The sequence below is a fragment of the Camelina sativa genome, chromosome 20 (genome assembly GCF_030686135.1).
Source record: "Camelina sativa cultivar CO46 ecotype springtype chromosome 20, ASM3068613v1".
NCBI lineage: Eukaryota > Viridiplantae > Streptophyta > Magnoliopsida > Brassicales > Brassicaceae > Camelina > Camelina sativa.
In genome coordinates, this window is record NC_141899.1 from 10,279,767 (window position 1) to 10,301,891 (window position 22,125).

Genomic DNA, 22,125 nt, shown 5'->3' on the forward strand with positions numbered 1-22,125 from the left:
AGCATTAGCATGCAAAAATTGACCAAAATTGATAAAATCTAAAGTTGAATAATTCAACGACACACCACGTAACGCGTCTTCGCGTATCTTTCGTAATTGACCCCTTTGTGAACAACCTCTCCTTTATTGTCCTATAAATAGTTTGCAAGACTTTTTGAAACCATTACAAAACACACACAAAAATCAAAAGGGTCATTTAAATTCTTTTAAAGAGACGACATACAGATATAGTTTTAAATCGACCAAGAAAAGAGATTAAGGGGTGACCTGAGTCCTTCCAACACAAAAAAAAAAAAAAGAAAAAACAAAATGGCCGGAGTTTTCAAAGCGGTTACGTTTTTGGTTTTGGCTTTTGCTGCCGTTGCTGTATTCGCTGAGACGGAGGACCACGATGTTGGTGGTGATACCGAGTGGACGAGACCTATGGACCTCGAGTTCTATACTACCTGGGCGGCCGGTAAAACTTTCAAAGTAGGCGACGAGCTCGGTGAGTTTTCTTTTTCTTTGTTTCTATAACAGTCGATTTTGTCCGATCGTTCATAGATATGATCATGTCGGTGATGTTATTTCTTTGGTTCTATATATATATATTATTTTGGAGCATATTTGAACTATATAAATAAAAAATGATTAGTTTAGTTTCCACCGACTGATGTTAATAGTTCACATATAAATATATTAAATCATTAGTTTGTTAAAAAACTAATGAATATATATTCTAACTTTTTGATATTCTTATTACAGAATTTGATTTCGCTCCTGAAAGGCACGATGTGGCAGTTGTAACAAAAGATGCATATGAAAACTGCGACAAAGAGAAACCCATCAGCGTCATGACCGTTCCTCCGGTCAAAATCAGGCTAAACACCACTGGACCACAATACTTTATCTGCACCGTCAGTGACCATTGCCGCTTTGGTCAAAAACTCGCCATCAATGTAGTTGCTGCTGGTGCTACAGGAGGAGGTGCTACTCCAGCTCCAGGTGCTCGTGGCGGTGCTTCCCCTGCACCAGCTGGGGCAACCCCAGGTGCCGGAGGAGCCACCACTCCCCCCACTGCTGGCGGGACCACAACACCTTCCGAATCTAGCGGAACCACCACTACCCCAGCTGCTGGAAATGCCGCCGCTTCTTCTTTAGGAAGTGCTACTTTCTTGGTTGCTTTTGTTTCCGCTGTTGTTGCTCTCTTTTGAGTTCACACTCGAAACTTTTTAGTTAATCAATATGTGTTTGTTTTATATACCTTATACTCTCCTTAATTCTATTACAGTCATGTACGTATATTTATTCTTTTTGAGAAAATAAAGACTTGTTTTCAAGTCATTATAAACGTCTTAATTATACTTGTGATTAGTATGAGTTTCGATATGTGATTATTCTGTTGCCAAAAAAAAAAAAAAAGAGTGGTTTTCCACATCATTGAGATGACTTCTATATATTATTACCACATTTCATAAAACTTTTCCATCTTTTTTTTTTTTGCTTAATGAAATGTTTGGCTGATACAAGATAGCCTATGGCTTTTGACTCCTTGGCAAAAAGAATAAAAACAAGGAGAACAACATTGGAAAATCACAGACAGTGAGATTTAGACTAGCCAGAACTTCATTAGACGATTGAACCGTTTGCGATGGCTTCTAGCATGAATGATATTCCTGATGTCTTTATCAAGCATCCGGAAGATAGTACACTTTTCCATCTTCTTGATTCAGTTTGTCTAGTTTTCATGTATATGATCTCAGACAAAATTTGCCTACGCAATACTATAGAAGTCAAGTTAGAAAAATCTTTAAAAAGACACATATGTTTATCTAATTCAATGGCAATGTGATATTTTTCGTTTCGAGCTAGGGAGACGTTTCTCACCTATATTCACAATTTTAATATAGTGTGTCCGTACGTACTAAGTAGTAAATACGACATACGACCACAAACTTCCACAATAATTCGACACGTGTCTGATTGACGTGAATTTAGAAAAACCATACACTTGTTTTGTAGTCTTTGTTTTGGTCAAAACACTTAGCTTGTTGTTTTGTTTTCAACAACATGATGCATGACATTTTCCCCTTAATATAATGTGTAAGCATGATAAGTTCCAGTGGTTATACCAAAGTCTTCGGTAATTACACTGTTCCTTTTTTTTCTTTCAATAATTTAATATATGTTTGATTTTTATAGTGTAGCTACGATATTCGATAAGACCTATATATGACATAGAGTTCCTGAAATAGCAAGTCTTGGCTTTACCAAAGTAAGAACCTGTAGAAAACTAAAGGTGGTTATAAAATCTACACACAGATCTTGTTGGTTTAAAATCTTAAAAAGTTTCAAAACTCCGGTACTAATTTAATTTAATCTTGTTGGTTTACGGGTTAATTCATTTTCTAGATAGACGAAATGAGAAGTTTATGTGCAGAATGATGTCAGACAATTGTACTTGATTTTGTCACTGAAAACCCATCGGAACTCTTAAATCTCAAATCTAATTGTATATATATATATAAGAGTAAAGTTTGATCACATTTCATATGTAATTAATATTTGAACATTTTAGACATAGAATAATAGTTTTTTCTCAAATCAATCACAATCTACAGTTCATTGAAGAAAACATTGTATGGAAGAGACCATAGGTTAATCAGGCGACACTTTAATCTATCAAGAGATAGACAGATAATCAAATCAAATGAAAGCAAATAAACATCAATCACATGCAAAGAGTGTTCATTAAGCAATAAATCTAATTTTATTTTAAGCTTTATTTTATTATATGTTACTTCACTTTTTAAAAAAATATTTTTGGTAGTGTAAAAAAGAAGAGAGAATAGAGTTGGCTATGACTATGTGTAATAAGAGAAACAAAAACAAGCCTTCCATGACTGTGCCATTAAGAAAGTAGCTTTGTTTTCAATCCCAAACTGTCAAAGTCTCTCTTCACCTCTCAAGGTTAATCAAGCATTTATCTCTCTCTCTCATCAATGTTGCTTTAAAGCCAATGCTCCTCTTCTTGTTCTTCATATAAACCACACATATCCTCTCCTCCACATCTCTTAGCAATTTCATACCAAACCCTAAAATTGAGAAAGAGTACTTAGAGAGAGAGAGAAAGATGGGTAGAGGGAAGATAGAGATAAAGAGGATTGAGAACGCAAACAACAGGGTGGTGACGTTCTCAAAGAGGAGGAATGGGTTGGTCAAGAAGGCTAAAGAGATCACAGTTCTTTGCGATGCAAAAGTTGCTCTCATAATCTTTGCCAGTAATGGTAAGATGACTGATTATTGTTGTCCTTCCATGGATCTTGGTGCTATGTTGGACCAATATCAGAAGTTATCTGGCAAGAAACTATGGGATGCTAAGCATGAGGTACTCTCTCTCTCTCTCTCTCTCTCTTTTTATATAATCTATAGTTTATTTGTCTCAAATAATATTCCATGGCCAAAATCATGAAATGGGTTTTCAATTTCTTTGCCAAAAACATGTCAAAAGACCCTTGAATCTTTAACCCTAGATGCAGATCTACTATTAGTGTTTTGTCTCAAAAACAAGTATTCTGAGCTAGATATATATATCATAAAATGGGTTATTTAATTTTCTTTCATAAAAATATGTCAAAGGAGAAAACCCTCGAACCCTAGATGCAGATCTACAAAGGTTTCTTTGTATGTGTAGCCTTCCAAGCTTCTTTATTGATTTTCTTGTACTCAACAAGACATGGAGCCACAAAACATGGAAGTTATTCTTTTTTTTTTTCGTTCGTGCTTAATTTGTATAGGTCTTCAATATATTGTAGAGTATATCTAAACATGTATTCACAAACTGTGTTTTGAAACCACACCAAGGCAAAATCTTAAGCGAGTTAAATTCAAGTTTTAGGTTATTGAGAGAAAATCTGGGATGTGATATAAATGAGAATATCTGAACAGTTTACTGATTTTACATTTGTGGCTTTCAAAACTAATTGAAAACTGGGAAATCATACTTTTTGATTTATCCTAATTAAAAAATACTTTTACTTCAAATATTATTTATTATTATTAATTTAATTCTGACAATCATAGGTTTAGTTCTAACAAATGAGATATATCTCTATAGAGTAATAAGCATACAGAGGGCTGTATACCATTTAAGTCCCTACCTAATATTTATGTGTATACCATTCAAGATATGTGTATTACTGTTCTATATGTTTTGCATGAAACATGAATAGAAAGAGACGAGACTTGTCATTGATAACCAGATCTGTTTCTTAACTTTGTTTAGTGTATTAATAAGTGAGTTTTTTTTTTTTTGTTTCTGTGATGTAAATTCTTAAAATCTACTAATCACTCATCTAAACATATATATATGCTGAATAATATTGGTCTCCAGAACCTCAGCAATGAGATTGATAGGATCAAAAAAGAGAATGATAGCTTACAACTGGAGCTCAGGTCAGTCGATTACCCTTCAGTACAGTGCCATATCTTTACGGAGGTATCTTGATAGAAATAATCTTGCTAAGTACTGAATATAAACTGTGAATACAGGCATTTGAAGGGGGAAGATATACAGTCTCTCAACTTAAAAAACCTGATGGCTGTAGAGCACGCCATTGAACACGGCCTCGACAAAGTCCGAGACCACCAGGCATGTGTACATCTCTACGTTCGTTCATACACATGTATATAAAAAAATACATTCACCATTTAACTCTTATTTGGTCTGCTTAATTGTCACAGTCGGAGATCATCATGACAAAGAGAAGAGCTGTGAGCATATATAACAATTTATATTGTTTACTACTTAGCTTTCAGGATGGAATATGTAATAATGTACATCATTTTTTTTTTTTTTTTTTTTTATACAGGAGAAGATGATTGTAGAGGAGAATCGGCAACTCCATTTCCAGCTGGTACGTATGTATATTAATAATATTAGGCTTTTGCGTATGATATTTGGTTTGAAACTATTAATACGTATATGTTTGTGTTTTGAGAAATATGGATATGGCTTTTTGGAAATTGCAGCAACAACAGGAGATGGCTATAGCTAGCAACGCAAGAGGACTGATGATGAGATATCATGATGGGCAATTTGGATATAGAGTGCAGCCGATTCAGCCAAATCTTCAGGAAAAGATTATGTCCTTGGTCATCGATTGATCATCGTGAGACTTAAAATCTTATCATCAAGATCTATCTATTCCGTCGTCCTTTTACTGTGTCATTATATATCTGTGCGTGTTGTATTAATCTCGAGCCAAATCTATACTCTCTATCGGAGTCGGACTTGTTGTACTTAATTATGCTATATGTGTGTTGTTTGCTTAATTATGACCTATATGTATTGGTTTGTATGGTGTGCTTAACCGTTTGGAACTAACTGCATGTGTGTGTTAACTAATATTGGCTGTTATTTTGATAAGCTATTTTATGAATCGATTTTAATGAAGAAAATAATTTTTTTAAAGTTAGAATTGGCTTCTGAATATTTGTTACACATGTACTACGTACTATAATGTGTTAAAACCATTATTTAATTAATCTAAGTTGGAATACAATTAAAAAAGGTAAAGGTGAAAGTGTTATACAATAGTAAATTAGTAATGTCGTCTCTAACACCATTCAAAAAGAAAAAAAAAATCGTCGACTAAATGTTGGATACAGATCGACATGAGACCGGATGGAGGATTGACAAAAAGGTGGATACATAGATGGTCGGTGAGTACTTCTTAATATCCCAGTTACGACTAGTTGGAGATGAAAAATATATTTGTATTATGAAATAGAAGTATGATTAATCCATGTTAGGACACTTGTTTTTGTAATATTACACCAACTTTCACTTGTCATTACCAAAGCTAAAGAATAGGTGATTCATGTTTTGTTTACTTCACTATAAATAGGCTTAGTGCTTAAGTGTTGTGTAAGAGTGTAAGTGATATAGTTGTTGTCTTTGATCAAAAGGAAAAGACATCCCAATCTCTCTTTCTCTCATCCCTACATCACTCTATCCCTCTCTTGATTATTTCTTGTTCACTTCACAAAATATTACAAAACACAAAACTCATAAGTGTATTCTAGTTATAATTCACAACATGTTATCAGCATAAACGACTCTCGATCCGTTACAAGTTTGAGCATAAGCGATTTGCGATCTGTCATAAGTTTGAGGTAAGATTTAAATTATGTTAAATTTATTTAAATTTAATTTAATTTAATTAGTTTATATGCATATTACTATATGTATTATCTATAGAGTAAAAGACTATATATATTTCTTGATCTAATGGTAGGCTCTGCCTCCTTGATCATTTAGATCTACATTCTTGATCATTATGGTAGGCTCTGCCTCCTTGATCATATGCTCAGATCTATATATTTTAATTATATGGAAGGCTATGCCTCCTAAATTAATTGTTTCAATTTATGAATATATTATATAGCTTATAATTTTGTTCTATAGTTGATATTAATTGCTAAAACAAGTTTTTACAAAATTATTTCATAAAATTTTGTATTTAACAAACTTTTTTAATTATTTATATAGTAATCATGTCAAACTTGGCAAAGCTTGAATTCGCCGCCCTTGATGTCTCTGGGAAAAATTATATGACATGGGCACTAGATGTAAAATTCTATCTAAAAGGGAATGGGCTTCTCAAAACCATTGATCCGTCAGAAACGGGGTTAGAAGAGGAAAAGGCAAGAACCATGATGTTCTTGCGTCATCATCTCCACAATGGTTTAAAAAATGAATACATCATGAGAGAAAATCCTGCAGATCTTTGGATCGCGCTCAAGGATAGGTTTGATCACCAAAAGTATGTGATCTTACCAAAAGCCAAACATGAATGGCTAAACCTGAGGTTTCAGGATTACAAAAGTGTAATTAGTACAATTCCGCTTTGTTCGGAATCACTTCAAGGATGGCTCTCTGCGGAGAAGAAGTTTCCGATTATGATATGATCGAGAAAACATTCCAAACTTTCCATCCTTCAAATGTACTCCTACAGCAACAATATCGAGAAAGAGGGTATACTCGATATTCTGAATTAATGCAAGTTTTGCATGTTGCTGAACAAAATAATGAGCTCGTGATGATAAATCATCAAACCCATCCAACTGGATCGGCTCCACTTTCAGAAGTGAATGTTGCTACATCCAGCTATAATAATTGGCAAGGACGAGGACGTGGACGCAGACGCGGTCGAGGCCGTGGTCATGGTCGTGGAGGAGGTCGTGGAGAAGATCGTGGACGAGGAAGAGGAAGAGGTTTCTCTCCTAATGACTTCAACGCAAGAAAAACCAAAAAGCATCTTCAAATTAATAATGTTGGTCGCGTTATAAAGAAACAAGATGAAAGTACTTGTTACAGATGCGGCATGAAAGGACATTGGTACCAGACCTGTCGTATTCCAAAACATTTGGCCGATCTGTATCAAGCATCTCAACAGGAAAAAGAAAGGAATGTTGAGACCAACCTCATCTCTGATGAAGCTGGACCTTCTTACCATGGCCTAAACGATGAACCCCATCTTGATATAGCAGATTTTCTCGTTGATAATGAAAACGGAAAATCATGCGAATAAGACCTATATGCCATGATATGCTTTGTCATAGTTTGATATGTATTTTATGTTTATAAAATGTCTTTTTGGATAATAGTTTTATTGTAATATATAATAAGCCTTTTTGTAAGACTTTCTGATATTTTATTAATATTTCTTTTATAAATATTTTATCTCAGAAAATGTCAAATTTTGAGATTGAGGATGGAGATATGTGTCTAGCAGACAGTGCTACAACGCACTCAATACTTAAAGAGAAAAAATATTTCTCCTCTCTCAAAATAAAAGACTCCGCTAGAAGCGTGAGCACTATATGTGGTAATGCAAAGATTATTATAGGCTATGGAAAAGCCAGTTTTTCAATGCCAAGGGGAACAAAATTTGAAATTGATGCATTATATTGCCCCAAGTCTCATAGAAACTTGATTAGTTTCAGAGATATCCGAAGAAATGGATATCATATAGAGACTTTGAATAAGAATGACATTGAATATCTTTGCATAACATCTGAGGAGAAACATATATTGGAAGAATTGCCAATGTTATCCTCTGGATTGTATTGCACAAAAATAAATAATTTTGCATCTTATGTTACAGTAAACTCTAAGTTTTCTAGTACATTTAAGATATGGGATGAAAGACTTGGACATCCTGGTTCAGTCATGATGCGAAAAATTGTGCAAAATTCCAATGGTCATCCATTGAAGAACGAAAAGATTTTTTAGATCTGATGAGTTTTCATGTGATGCATGTTCTCAAGGAAAACTCATAATTCGGCCATCGCCAGCCAAAATTGGGAATGAATCACCATTGTTCTTAGAGAGAATACATGGTGATATATGTGGACCTATCCACCCTTCATGCGGGCCGTTTCGTTATTTTATGGTAATGATTGACGCATCTAGTAGATGGTCAAATGTGTGTCTATTGACAACAAGAAACACGGCCTTCGCAAAATTCATTGCCCAAATAATCAGGTTGAAAGTTCAATTCCTTGATTATGCCATAAAGAAAGTCAGGCTTGATAACACCGGTGAATTCACTTCACAAGCTTTCAATGACTATTGTATGTCAATAGGAATCGATGTGGAGCATCTGGTTCCTCATGTTCATACACAAAATGGCATGGCTGAATCTTTGATTAAACGGCTACAACTCATTGCTAGACCGTTAATATTGAGAACAAAACTCCCAATTTCTATATGGGGTCATGCTATATTGCATGCTGCGGCATTGGTCCAAATACGACCAAGCGCATATAATAAATATTCCCCTTTACAATTAGCATCTGGCCAAGAGCCAAACATATCCTATCTCCGTATTTTTAGATGTGCGGTTTATGTTCCTATAGCCCCACTGCAAAGAACAAAAATGGGGCCACAAAGGAGATTGGACATTTATGTCGGTTATGCATCACCGAGTATAATTCGATATCTTGAACCGCAAACTGGTGATATGTTTACGGCACGTTTTGTCGATTGCCATTTTAATGAAGATGAATTTCCAGTGTTAGGGGGAGGAATTAAACAAGTACCAAAAGATATTACATGGTACACACCATCTTTGTTATATCTTGATCCCCCTACAAATCAACGTGAACTGGAAGTTCAGAAAATTGTACATTTACAAAGTTTGGCAAATCAATTACCAGATGCGTTCATAGATACAAAAAGGGTGACAAAGTCATATATCCCCGCTGCAAATGCACCATCAAGAGTTGAAATTCCTAGAGAGGAACTCGATGGAAACAAAGCTAATGAACCTAAGGTTCAACTGAAAAGGGGGAGGCCAATAGGCTCTAAAGATAAAAATCCCTGAAAGAAAAAGAAAATGGGAGATGAAAAGGTTCAGGAAGAACCAAATAAAGAGAAAAGTCCTCGGGATGATACAGAAAAATATTAGGTTTCTATTAACTATGCCCAAAATGGGATGTTATGGTATAGAGATGAAATCGATGATGATGATGGAATATTCTCTTTTTCTGTATCTAAAGAGATCGATCATGAAAAAGATGATCCAGATCCAAGGTCCGTATCAGAATGCCAACATAGGCCTGATTGGGAGAAATGGAAAAAGGCTATGCAACTTGAATTGCTCTCCCTCAATAAAAGAAATGTCTTTGGACCTCTTGTCACTGCATCTAAAGATATAAAACCTGTTGGTTGCAAGTGGGTATTTGTGCGAAAAAGAAATGAGAAAGATGAAATCACAAGATATAAAGCCCGACTTGTTGCACAAGGTTTTTCTCAAAGACCTGGAGTTGATTATGAAGAAACATATTCTCCAGTCATGGATGCAATTACATTCAGGTACTTAATGAGTCTAACGGCTTCTAAGAATTCAGAAATGCACCTTATGGATGTAGTGACAGCATATTTATATGGATCATTGGATAATGATATATACATGAAAATCCCAGAAAGATTTAAGATTCCTGAGGCATTAGACTCTAAGTCTAATGAAATTTGTGCCATCAAATTACAGCGATCACTTTACGGATTAAAACAATCCGGGCGCATGTGGTATAATCGCTTAAGCGAATATCTATTGAAGAAAGGGTATGTTAATAATGAAATATGCCCATGCGTCTTCATAAAGAAATCTCCATCGGGATTTGTGATCATTGCTGTATATGTTGATGATCTAAATATAATTGGAACTCAAAAGGAGATTGATGATGCAAGAACTCATATGAAGGAAGAGTTTGAAATGAAAGATCTTGGAAAGACTAAATTCTGTCTCGGGCTTCAAATAGAGCATTTCCAAGATGGAATATTTGTGCATCAATCAAATTATACGAAAAAGATTTTAAAGCGCTTTAATATGGACAAAGCGACTCCTTTGAGTACAATGGTCAATAGATCTCTGAATGTCGATAGTGATCCATTCAGACCTTGTGAAAATAACGAGAAAATACTTGGTCCCGAAGTACCTTATATGAGTGCTATCGGTGGACTCATGTATCTTGCAAATTGCACTAGACCGGATATTGCATTTGCTACGAATCTACTTGCAAGATACAACTCATCCCCTACTCGCAGGCATTGGAATGGGATAAAACATATTCTCCGTTATCTTCAAGGTACGATTGACTTGGGATTATTCTATCCTAGAAACTCTTTGGTTGGTCTAGTTGGTTTTGCAGATGCAGGATATTTATCAGATCCACATAAGTCCCGATCGCAAACTGGATATGTTTTCACAATTGGAGGAACTGCAATTTCATGGCGCTCACAGAAACAGACTTTGGTCGCCACTTCCTCAAATCATGCAGAAATAATTGCTCTTCATGAAGCATCGAGGGAATGTGTATGGCTCAGATCAATGACTAACCACATACAAGAATCAAGTGGAATAATCACCAAGAAAGAGCCAACAATATTATTCGAAGACAATGCTGCTTGTGTCGCCCAAATCAAAGAAGGTTACATCAAGAGCGATAGAATAAAGCATATACCTCCAAGATTTTTCTCCTACACTCAAGAACTCGAGCAAAAGAAGGAAGTTGATATCCAGCATATCCGCTCAAGTGACAATGCAGCAGACCTATTCACAAAGACGCTTCCGACTACCACATTCAGAAAGCATATTCACAGTATTGGAATGTGTCATCTACGAGATTTATGAAGAAAGATTATACTTATCTTTTCGAGGGGGAGATTATGTTACTATACTCTTTTTCCCTTGTCATGGTTTTTATCCCAATGGGTTTTTCCGTGACAAGGTTTTTAATGAGGTAGTACATAACTCGTCAATGGTGATGGATAATCAAGGGGGAGTATTATGAAATAGAAGTATGATTAATCCATCACAAGACACATGTTAGGACACTTGTTTTTGTAATATTACACCAACTTCCATTTGTCATTACCAAAGCTAAAGAATAGGTGACTCATGTTTTGTTTACTTCACTATAAATAGGCTTAGTGCTTAAGTGTTGGGTAAGAGTGTAACTGATATAGTTGTTGTCTTTGATCAAAAGGAAAAGACATCCCAATCTCTCTTTCTCTCGTCCCTACATTACTCTATCCCTCTCTTGATTATTTCTTGTTCACTTCACAAAATATTACAAAACACAAAACTCATAAGTGTATTCTAGTTATAATTCACAACAATTTTTTCGTTATTGCGATAATATAATATATGGGTAATCGACCAAAACAATATCTGACAAAACCTTATCCGCCAACTAATGTAAGATGTATCAACATGGACGGATAAACAAACCCATTGGGGGTCCAGTTGGACAAATCTCTAAACTTTTTGTTCGCTTGTAAGAAAAATACCAAACAAGTTGAGTTGCTTTCCCAATCACTTTTCTGATCCAAATCACACCCGTTGCGAGCGAATCATGCATCTCCGAATATTTCGTTTTCTGTAAATTATTACTAGTATTATAATATATATAGCAAACAAAGAGACAATAAAAAATGACAGAAAACATCAAATTATTCAGTTTCGTGAAGTACTGTATCTCTCTCTCTTTTTTATAAGTTTTTATTTTATAAAATGAGAGATAATCTAGAGAAAAAAAAAATCAGGGGACTTGGTGGCACCGCACAATGATCGATATCTGGTTGAAGCAAGTTGAGAGCGTCGAAGATAATTTAGCCACTTGTAGTATGAAGATTCCTGTCTATTTTGCACCCTTTTAATTTTACAATTTTTCATATTCTGGGCGAACAAGTTGATGTCTGTTTCATTACGTTAGATAATTCAAAAAAATAAATAGAATTTGCGTATATATTCTCAAATTATATAAACTATTAACTAAGGACATTAACATAACAATATTTATAACGTATTACGTATGTAGTCATTTAATAGTACTATTGAGAGAATATGAAATATTGGAAGTACAGAAAAATACCATGCAACAGGAAAGTTTAAAAAGTATTTGGGATAAAAAAAAACAATAAAAACTACTCCAGTAGACGACTATTTTGTCAATAGTTATATTTTTGGTTACAAGAAACAAGAAAATTTCTAATTTTAGATTTTTGGTAGGTTGAAAAACAATAATAATAATAATTACGTCTAGTGATAAGAGATAAGAGCCTATTATTATCCGGTGACACGATGACACGTAATACGGTCGTGGAAAATATATATCTTTTTTGAATCCTTAAAAAAACAATAAAATATCTTTAAAAATATCAAAACAACACGCCGCGCGTGCCAATAGAAACCTTCTCTTTATCCTACGTGGCAAACTCATCCTTCCCTTTTTTACTTGTCAACGGTCAAACTACTATTATATCATTCTATCTTTGTATTATTTGTCACCTACAAAACAAGAAAAAATATTTGGGTTTCTCGATTTCTTTTTGACCCAACCTTAACGCTAAAAATTGATGTTTTCATCCCTCAAGCTTTTTAACATGTAAGCTTTCTGTAAAAATAAATCACCTTAACCTTACAACATCATGTAAACAACTTTAAATTAATTACTAAAAAAAAAGAAAGATTACTTGCGCACAATATGAAAGAAAAGAAACGATCACAAGAAACGCAAAACGTGTCAAAAGAAAAGTACTTAATTTGTTACTCCAAAAAAAGAACAATATTTATATAATTATTATTAATGTATTTAACTAGACCTTTGGAATCGGATAAAAAGAGTTAAAAAGACTTCCCTGAAACTCGTAAAAATTTATTCATTCACACGATTTCCCAAAACAAGGAAGATACAGAGCACCAACAACAACAACAAAATAAAAATGGCGTCACACAGTTGCTACAATAGAATCCACCGTATAAAAAGGGTTCATCCTCTCCTGATCCACTCTCTCACATCTCCAACTCTATTCTCCTCATCTTCTTCTTCTTCTTCTTCTCTTTCTTTCAAATCCAGACCTCACACTACTCCCCCATCACACTTTCGTATTCGTTTCAGGCATTGTTCATCTACTCGTGGGTTTCAGTTTTGTTCATTTAAGGTACTACTACTCTTTCTCCTTCAGATCTCTTTATCCATGGAGAGATTACACAAACTCTCGATCTCAAAACATTTGTGATTTTTTAATTATTATTATTACAGAGAAACGAGGCAGCATCGTCGTTCAAAACAAGGTACAGAGAAGAAGAGGAAGAATATATGACGATCAAACCGGCGGTTCGTATCTCCAATGGTAATCTAATCATCAAAAACCGAACGATTTTAACCGGTTTACCAGATAACGTCATCACGACGTCAGCGTCGGAGGCTGGACCTGTCGAAGGAGTCTTCCTCGGAGCGGTGTTCGACAAAGAACAGAGCAAACACATCGTACCAATCGGTACGTTACGTGATTCCCGGTTTATGTCTTGTTTCCGGTTTAAACTCTGGTGGATGGCCCAGAGAATGGGCGAAATGGGCCGAGACATCCCTTACGAGACGCAGTTCTTACTGGTCGAGAGCAACGGTGGATCTCACCTCGAGCCTGACGGAGCTAACGGCGTCGAGAGTAACCAGAAGCTTTACACCGTCTTCTTGCCGTTAATCGATGGATCTTTCCGTTCGTGTCTTCAAGGAAACGTTAACGACGAGGTTGAGCTCTGTTTGGAGAGCGGTGACGTCGACACGAAACGGTCTTCGTTTACTCACTCTCTGTACATTCACGCCGGCACGGATCCGTTTCAGACGATCACTGACGCTATTCGTACCGTTAAGTCGCATTTGAATAGTTTCCGTCAGCGTCACGAGAAGAAGCTTCCAGGGATCGTTGACTACTTCGGATGGTGCACTTGGGACGCGTTTTATCAAGAAGTGACTCAAGAAGGTGTTGAAGCTGGTCTTGAATCTCTCGCCGCCGGTGGAACGCCGCCGAAGTTTGTTATCATCGACGACGGGTGGCAATCCGTTGCGAGTGATGACACCGTCGAAGAGTCGCCGGTGTTTCGGTTGACCGGGATCAAGGAGAATGCTAAGTTTCAGAACAAGGATGATCCCAAAGTTGGGATTGAGAACATTGTCAAGATAGCTAAAGAGAAACATGGTTTGAAATATGTTTACGTGTGGCACGCGATAACGGGTTACTGGGGCGGGGTTAGACCCGGGGGAGAGTACGGTTCTGTGATGAAGTATCCGAATGCGACTGAAGGTGTCGTGGAGAATGATCCGACGTGGAAGACTGATGTAATGACGTTACAAGGGTTGGGTTTGGTTAACCCTAAGAAGGTTTATAAGTTCTACAACGAGCTTCATAGTTACTTGGCTGATGCTGGTGTGGACGGTGTGAAGGTTGATGTGCAGTGTATTTTGGAGACTTTGGGTGGTGGGTTAGGTGGTCGGGTTGAGTTAACGCGGCAGTTTCATCAAGCTCTTGACGCTTCTGTTGCAAAGAACTTTCCTGACAATGGATGTATTGCTTGTATGAGTCACAATACGGATGCTTTATACTGCTCGAAGCAAGCTGCGGTGATTAGAGCATCGGATGATTTCTACCCACGAGATCCGGTGTCTCACACTATCCATATAGCCTCTGTTGCGTATAACAGTGTGTTTTTGGGGGAGTTTATGCAGCCTGATTGGGACATGTTCCATTCCGTGCATCCTGCTGCAGAGTATCATGCCTCTGCTAGGGCTATTAGTGGTGGACCTATCTATGTCAGGTATGGATCATGGAACCTTACTATATCTATACTTGCTCTTGTTTATTGAATTGTAAACTTACATCGTTACATTTCTCTCTTCTTGATGTGTAGTGATGCTCCTGGAAAGCACAACTTTGAGCTTCTAAGGAAGCTTGTGTTGCCTGATGGATCAATTCTTCGTTGTCGATTACCTGGTAGACCAACCCGTGATTGTTTGTTCGCAGATCCTACTCGTGATGGTGTCAGGTAAGCTATAAAGACAAATTATTCACATTTTTGATTGCTCATTTTCTTTACTGAGTCTTGTTTTGGTTTCAGCTTGCTGAAGATATGGAACATGAACAAGTACACTGGAGTTCTTGGCGTGTATAACTGCCAAGGAGCAGCTTGGAGCGACACAGAAAAGAAAAACATCTTCCACCAGACAAAAACTGATTGCATCACTGGCTCCTTTCGTGGTCGTGATGTGCATTTAATATCTGAGGCCTCCACGGATCCAACAACCTGGAATGGAGACTGTGCTGTTTACTCCCAGAGCAGAGGTGAACTCTGCGTTATGCCATACAATGTGTCTCTCCCAATCTCTCTCAAAATCCGCGAGCACGAAATCTTCACGGTGAGTCCCATTAGTCATCTGGTTGATGGTGTATCTTTTGCCCCAATCGGTCTTGTAAACATGTACAATTCGGGAGGAGCTATCGAAGGACTAAGATATGAAGTCGAGAAGATGAAAGTGGTAATGGAAGTTAAAGGATGTGGTAAATTCGGAGGTTACTCATCGGTGAAACCTAAGAGATGCGTTGTTGAGTCTAATGAGATCGCGTTTGAGTATGATTCCTCCTCTGGTTTGGTTACCTTTGAGTTGGACAAGACTCCTATAGAGACCAAACGATTATGTGTGATCGAAGTAGAGTTATGAAGAGTGATTTAAACAATTCATTATACAGAAAGTCTTAAACTGTTTTAAGTAATTTATTATATGTAAACTTTTGGTTATTGTTGTAGCTGCTTACAATAATGTTGTACTGTTCACGTTCTTGTTCTATACCAATAGTCATTCCCCCCCCTAAAACAGAGTATGTAGAATCACAAAGGCAACCTTACGTTAAGTCTTCTCAACCAAACAGAGTGAAGAAGCATTTGAAGCATGTCAAACGGTTGTGAAGGTCTGTTGAGCACGAAATGTCTCTGGACCTGCAAAACCCTTCTCTGCAAGACCCTGTAGCGTCTCCAAGACACGCTCTTTAGTATGGTTTTGATCTCAGGGATCTTCTCAGAGGGAACATGAATGGTGAACTTAGTCCAATCAAGAACGTCTGAGAAGGGCAAGGCGTAATGATCAGAGATGATGACAGGGACGCAACCTAAGTTAATAGCTGCAACAACTCGAGGGCTAGCTACTTCGTAGCCACTAGGACAGAGACAAAACCTTGCCGTGGACATGAGCTTGAAGTAATCTTTGTTTTTGGCCAAGTACTCGTGGACTTGGACCTCCTCGTCTTTGTCTTTCCAATGCTGCAGTAGAATCTTGCGGATATAGCCGTGTGAGCCGCCTGCGAAGAAAGCAAGGATGGGTCGGTCATGGCCGGAAGAGTTGGATAACTGAGGTGGTCCCAGCTTTCCACTGGGGATGTTGATCTCCGGGATTGAGACGTCTCGTTGGGGTTTGAAACCTTCTGATGTGTTGGCGTTGCAGAGAACTCTTATCATGTTTTTCAACAGCTCCGGGTTCGATTCTGAGACGTCTGGTGCCTGCAACACGTCTTGAAAATGTTAATGTTTTAGTATCAAAACCACAAAAATAAGTCCTGGTTCCAGAAACAAAACAAACCCAATCATGGCAAGAAACGAAGAAATGGTCGGCTCCAAGGCTTCTGTTCCAATAAGGATACTTGTGAGCCACAACATTGACATAGTCAAGAAAAACATTGTGAAGTTGTTCCCTCGAGTAGGTAACAAGTGGGCGATATAAGTAATGGACAACGTTGGCGATGCTGACGGGGAGGAGGAAGGCGTGTGCCTCCTCAGGGTGGCTAGCCGCGAACGGGCTCATGCCTCTCTCGATCTCGTCCACGAATTGGCCTTCAATGCTGTATATGTTGTTCATTGGACCCATATGTACTAACGGTGTCTCACCTTCTCTGTACACCCACACTTTGAATTTCTTCTCCATCTCTATATGGCTTCTGCTCAATTTCATAAGAAAAAAGTGTTGTTGGCTTAATTAGGTTGAATTCGTTATCTGACAATATATTGTATTTTCATGCATGTAACAGTATGGTTTCATGTATATTTGAAATTAGTGTTCAATCATAATTCATAAACACAGTAAAATACAACATAACCAAAACTAATTGTGAATAGCAATTTTATTTGTAAAACGTACAAAAAGTTATAATTTTAAAAAGTCAATAAAAAGTAGGAACAAAGGTTGTAATAACTCGAAGATAACAGAGAGCTGTGACTACAATTACCAAAGCAGGGCTTTAAGTAGGTGCTACGTTTCTCCTCTACCCGCATACCATTGTGCATAGTATTTCATAGACACGTTGACTATATTTAACAATTAAATAGACTTTACATCCCTTTTTAAATATCATACAGTTTACGCAATTCTTTTTAAAAGGTACAATTTGCGTTAAGATTTTTGAGAAATATTCATTTTTGAATTCACTATACGCACGTTAGTTTGTGTGTAATATAAGAAAAGTAATGTGTTGAAGTAAAATACAAAAGAAAAGAAGTATGAATAATACTTAATTAAGTTAGTCGAGTTTAACGAGACAATGAGAACTAAGAGACGAGGAAGAATTAGAATTGTTCCTCGCTTACTTTCCCAAAGCAAACGAGTAAATAATTCAAGAAAAACGAATTTCTACGTACTTTTTGAATATTTCAATTATGAAAGGCTTTATTTTTGAAAAAAAATATAGTTTATACTAGTATTTAAACAAGAAATGTATTTTGACTGAAAATTATTGTAAATTTTAAATTTATCTTTGGCAACCCAAATAATAGATTGAAGGAGAAAACTATAGCTTACTAAAATGAAAATTGTCATATATATCATTAGCACATATGTGATATGATGATTAGCACATACATACATATAGTTAGATCTTTTTTTTTCAGTCTATACTATAGCTCAAGTTAATTGTCATATTATTTACTTTTTTTTCTAAGGCAAATCTTATGGATTATTTCATACTAGCATGTCAAGTAACTTTAAAAAGTGAAAAAAATGAAGGAACAAAAATTGGAGAAATTAAACGGATGAAAAAAAGAAACAGAAACTCACTGATGAAATGCGTAAGCGTTTCTGTAAACGGCTCCACGAGGAATAAAAGCTTCTTCCTTGTCCGATGAAAACTTCTTCAACCTCACGGCTTCACGTATGGCCGCTCTTGATTTCGCTAAACCTTCCTCGATTATGTTCCTCTTCTTTTCTTTCTTATCACAACAAATTATATACATTAATTCAAAACAAATCGCCGCTTAATTAAGTGAATGAAACAATCGCTTAGAGATTAGTGGAAACATACATTTTGAGGTTGAGGACTCGAAATTAAGGTGAAGTTTGATGAGGCGATACTAAACTCCATGGACATGGATGGTGAAGGAGACGGGGCAACGATGGATGTAGTAGCATCGACGAATGAAGAGAGAACGTTTGCGTTTAGGTTTGGAGATGATGAGTGATGTTGGTAAAAGAGGAGAAGGACAAGAAGAACAAGAGTTGGAGCTAGAGAGAACTTCATATTAACAAAATTTGATTGTGTCATATTTTGTTTTCTAGTTTTATTGGGCAGAGTGACACATTTGGGGATTGTGTTTATGTAAAAGAGGAAGAAGATATGAGTTGTTTAAAAAAAAATAAAAATTTGCATAACTCTACATAAATTTTTAAAGTAGAGAATCCAAGTCCATTTAAAAGGCTCCCACAAAATAAAACCATTAAAGGTAGAGTATTAGAGGAGAAATGGAAACAAATAATACTAGGGAAGGAAACCGACGACTAATAGAGTAATTGAGAAGCTAATAAAATTAATTTTGTATTTATTGCTTTGTAAAATGCTTACTGGCCAAATCTTAAGTTAATTTTCATAGCGTCCGTGTTTGGCACCGTCGCTCGTTTAATGGCTATCATGGCATGCTTAATTTTAGGGTCAATTCGGATCCGGTTGGACGAAGAAAAACGATAACCTTTTGTCTCCGTTATCAAACCGCCCGGTTCTCCCCATACTGCTATAACTGGTTAAGCATAAACCGACATAAAATTTAGTTGACATGTTTGGTCAATTTGTCAATGTTGAAATGATTTAACAATATATATCACATCAGATTTGGATTAAGAAGAGTTGTTTCGTGTTAAGTACATCATAAGAGTGAAGCTTGGACTTTTGTTTGCAGTCTAATCCGCCTTTGTCTTTACTATTTTCATCAAAGTTTTTTGAAGCAATAAGAGATAATTCGGCTTTGGAGGAGAATACTCTAACGGAAGATTTGACGAAGATTTTGTTGTGCATAATTCATTCCTGGCCCCTATCCCTATGATTAGTGAATCCTGGCACTAAGTACACATGCATATATACATGAGAAACATGAAAGTCCATCTCTTTGCATCATTGTTTTTTTTGTTTTTGTAGCAAAACAAATTATTGATTGTTTCAATTGTCAAAATTTGTATTATTTTTTTTTTTTTGTTTTTTGGGTCAAAATTGCTTTTGTGTTTACAGATCACAAAACTTTTAAAAAGGTTCGGTTTTCTTAAGGTGCTTGCTTTCAAAAATTATGTTTCAACGTTGTGTTTGCTTTTACAGTTAACAAAATGATTTTGCTTAAGGTGCTAAAAGTGGTGAGTTCATTTGGACAACATATATACTTAAAACATAATTTAAAGCAAAAACAATTGAAGTCATTATTGAAAGGCAAAGATTTGTAAATTGTAAGTACTTCTCATATAGAAATGGACTTGTGAAATTCATGCATATTCAACAGACATAACACAAGTAGAATTACAATTCAATAAATATAAAACAAATGGGTTATTACAATTTTGTTCACCTGCACGTACGAAACAAACAAATTAATCATAATATATAAAAGAATCACACATATGGTTCTAACAACCAACGTGGTCACGCCAGTCCAAAAACATGAGAGCAGCCGCATAGTGTGACAAAGCTCCCAACAAAACGAACACATGGAAGATCTGATGACTATGTCCCACACGATCAAACCATCCTGGTTTAAGCCTTTCGGGCACTCTCCCTACATAAAACCCTGTCCCAACAAGATAGAAAACTGCCATAAGCAACTCGTACACGAGCGTCACGTTCCTTTGCGGGTTTCCCCAGTTGACCACTAGCGCGTGAGAAGCTGGGACAATCCCAAAGAGCCCCATGGAGGCGAAGAGAAAAGCGCGAAAAGCTCGGTACTTGGGAGCGGAAAGTGATGGGGTGAAGAGTGTGATGATTGTGAAGATTCCCATGGAAGTGATGCCTGCGAGGTAGATGAAGTACCAACGAGGAGTGCATTGGAAGACGTAGTAGATTGGTGGGAAGAAGGAAGTGATGATCATGGCGGTGATACCGGCATAGTCTATGCGTAGGAGCAAGACGTTAAGGTCTTCGGAGTGGCAACAGAAGATGTGACAAATGCTGCTTGCGAGTAGGCAAAATATTGAGCCTCCTAAGAAGACAAAGAATGGCCACCTTGTAACATTCCCTGGACTCTTTGCATCCTACAATCATCAACATGAGAATATATACCATCATTAAGCCTATATAATCATTGGCTTGTTTAAATATTTTAGAAACATGTACTAGATATGATGATAAAATAATATGTAATGCATTTTATTGAGTTTGTTTGGAATACTAAAGAAGAACTAGATCCATAGAAAAGTTAGAACGATGTCAAAAAAAAAAAGTTATAAATTTTAATCTGTGATAATTTCTAAGATATGTTAATTTCATCTTTTCTGCCTCAATTGATATCTAAAATACCAAGAATTTTTATTCATAATCATCATAACAACCCAGTACTAAATAATTAATAAGAAAAATAAAATATCTTAATCAGAATCAGTTAGGTATCTATTTCTACTAGACACATCCACTTGACTAATCTGAAACTAGCATAGTGGTTGGATCTCAAGGGATTAAATTGAGACTCAGACTGAACATCAGGTTATTAAAAACGAAATAGACATGATTGGTGAATGAATGACAACTTACCACTGGGAAGAATCCATCATGATGAATAATATTGGCGACGGTTAGTGCCACAAATAAAATGAAACCTATCAAATGACTGTCCAAAACAAAAACAAATGATTAGAAAAACCAAACAAAAATTATATTAAACCAAAGGAAAAAAAAAGAAAATGAAATTAAAAGTGAAAATTTTGTTACTGACGTCCAAATGTTGAGGGACTCATTGTGGAAACTAAAGACGCTGAATAAAGCATCTCTAATGGACCATTCAGCTCTGTAATAATTCAATATGTACTCATTGTCTTGCATGTAGTCCGGTAGCTCACAATACGACATTAATCCACGTTGTTTCATTGTCTTTTTTTGAGATTTTCTCCTCTTTCTTCTCTTTGTACCGCTGCTCTCATCTCCACCGTGATCTTCTCCAGACACGATCTTGCTCTTGCTGTTGTTGTCGCAGCACGAAACTGTTTCTGTTTCGTCTTTCTGACTATCTTGGTCCATATGAGCTCTCGAATGACGACGATTCTTGAGACAAGAAGACTCAATTCTTGATCTCAAGAGTCAAGAGAGGATGGTACCAAGACAAGATCTGAGATGAGAGGATAATATATAATGGGAAAAGAAAAAAGATTATTGTTGAAGTTACAATTAAAATGTGAATTTAAGTTTGGGGGAAGGGAGAGAGAAATAAAAGGAAGATGGGAAAATGTAAGGAAACAGCTACAACATTTAAAGACGAAACTTTAGTATGCAGGTAGAAGTTGGTGTCGTGTTTT

The 22,125-nt window shown here is 36.3% G+C and overlaps 6 protein-coding genes across 7 annotated transcripts; 4 read left to right on the top strand and 2 right to left on the bottom strand.

The window, feature by feature from the left end:
* The first annotated feature begins 61 nt into the window (after positions 1-61).
* Positions 62-1,323, top strand: LOC104772392 (umecyanin). Its single transcript, XM_010497014.2, has 2 exons — positions 62-487; positions 745-1,323. Exons 1-2 carry the CDS (start codon positions 310-312, stop codon positions 1,191-1,193), a joined length of 627 nt encoding a protein of 208 aa, XP_010495316.2. The 5' UTR covers positions 62-309; the 3' UTR covers positions 1,194-1,323.
* A 1,448-nt stretch (positions 1,324-2,771) lies between these two features.
* Positions 2,772-5,365, top strand: LOC104770407 (floral homeotic protein PISTILLATA). The gene is made up of 6 exons (XM_087504865.1): positions 2,772-3,367; positions 4,373-4,434; positions 4,531-4,630; positions 4,723-4,752; positions 4,851-4,895; positions 5,011-5,365. The coding sequence occupies exons 1-6, from the start codon at positions 3,113-3,115 to the stop codon at positions 5,143-5,145; spliced, it is 627 nt and encodes a 208-aa protein (XP_087360991.1). The 5' UTR covers positions 2,772-3,112; the 3' UTR covers positions 5,146-5,365.
* A 1,172-nt stretch (positions 5,366-6,537) lies between these two features.
* Positions 6,538-7,574, top strand: LOC147918671 (uncharacterized). Its single transcript, XM_087503632.1, has 2 exons — positions 6,538-6,806; positions 6,911-7,574. Exons 1-2 carry the CDS (start codon positions 6,538-6,540, stop codon positions 7,572-7,574), a joined length of 933 nt encoding a protein of 310 aa, XP_087359758.1.
* A 5,237-nt stretch (positions 7,575-12,811) lies between these two features.
* On the top strand, positions 12,812-16,200 carry LOC104770409 (putative galactinol--sucrose galactosyltransferase 6). Its single transcript, XM_010494833.3, has 4 exons — positions 12,812-13,492; positions 13,594-15,146; positions 15,240-15,374; positions 15,447-16,200. The coding sequence occupies exons 1-4, from the start codon at positions 13,274-13,276 to the stop codon at positions 16,045-16,047; spliced, it is 2,508 nt and encodes an 835-aa protein (XP_010493135.2). The 5' UTR covers positions 12,812-13,273; the 3' UTR covers positions 16,048-16,200.
* Positions 16,050-19,070, bottom strand: LOC104770408 (putative glycosyltransferase At5g20260). 2 transcript variants are annotated; one of them, XM_010494832.3, is made up of 4 exons: positions 18,671-19,070; positions 18,427-18,578; positions 16,960-17,314; positions 16,050-16,880 (listed from the first exon to the last, which is right to left on the bottom strand). In XM_010494832.3, exons 1-4 carry the CDS (start codon positions 18,908-18,910, stop codon positions 16,215-16,217), a joined length of 1,413 nt encoding a protein of 470 aa, XP_010493134.2. In that variant the 5' UTR covers positions 18,911-19,070; the 3' UTR covers positions 16,050-16,214. The 2 variants fall into 2 exon arrangements, with proteins under 2 accessions (XP_010493134.2, XP_087360990.1); XM_087504864.1 differs by having other exon boundaries at positions 18,427-18,574; positions 18,671-19,002.
* Positions 19,071-20,063: 993 nt separating this feature from the next.
* Positions 20,064-22,125, bottom strand: LOC104770410 (heptahelical transmembrane protein 1). Its single transcript, XM_010494834.3, has 3 exons — positions 21,549-22,125; positions 21,368-21,443; positions 20,064-20,871 (listed from the first exon to the last, which is right to left on the bottom strand). Exons 1-3 carry the CDS (start codon positions 21,848-21,850, stop codon positions 20,251-20,253), a joined length of 999 nt encoding a protein of 332 aa, XP_010493136.1. The 5' UTR covers positions 21,851-22,125; the 3' UTR covers positions 20,064-20,250.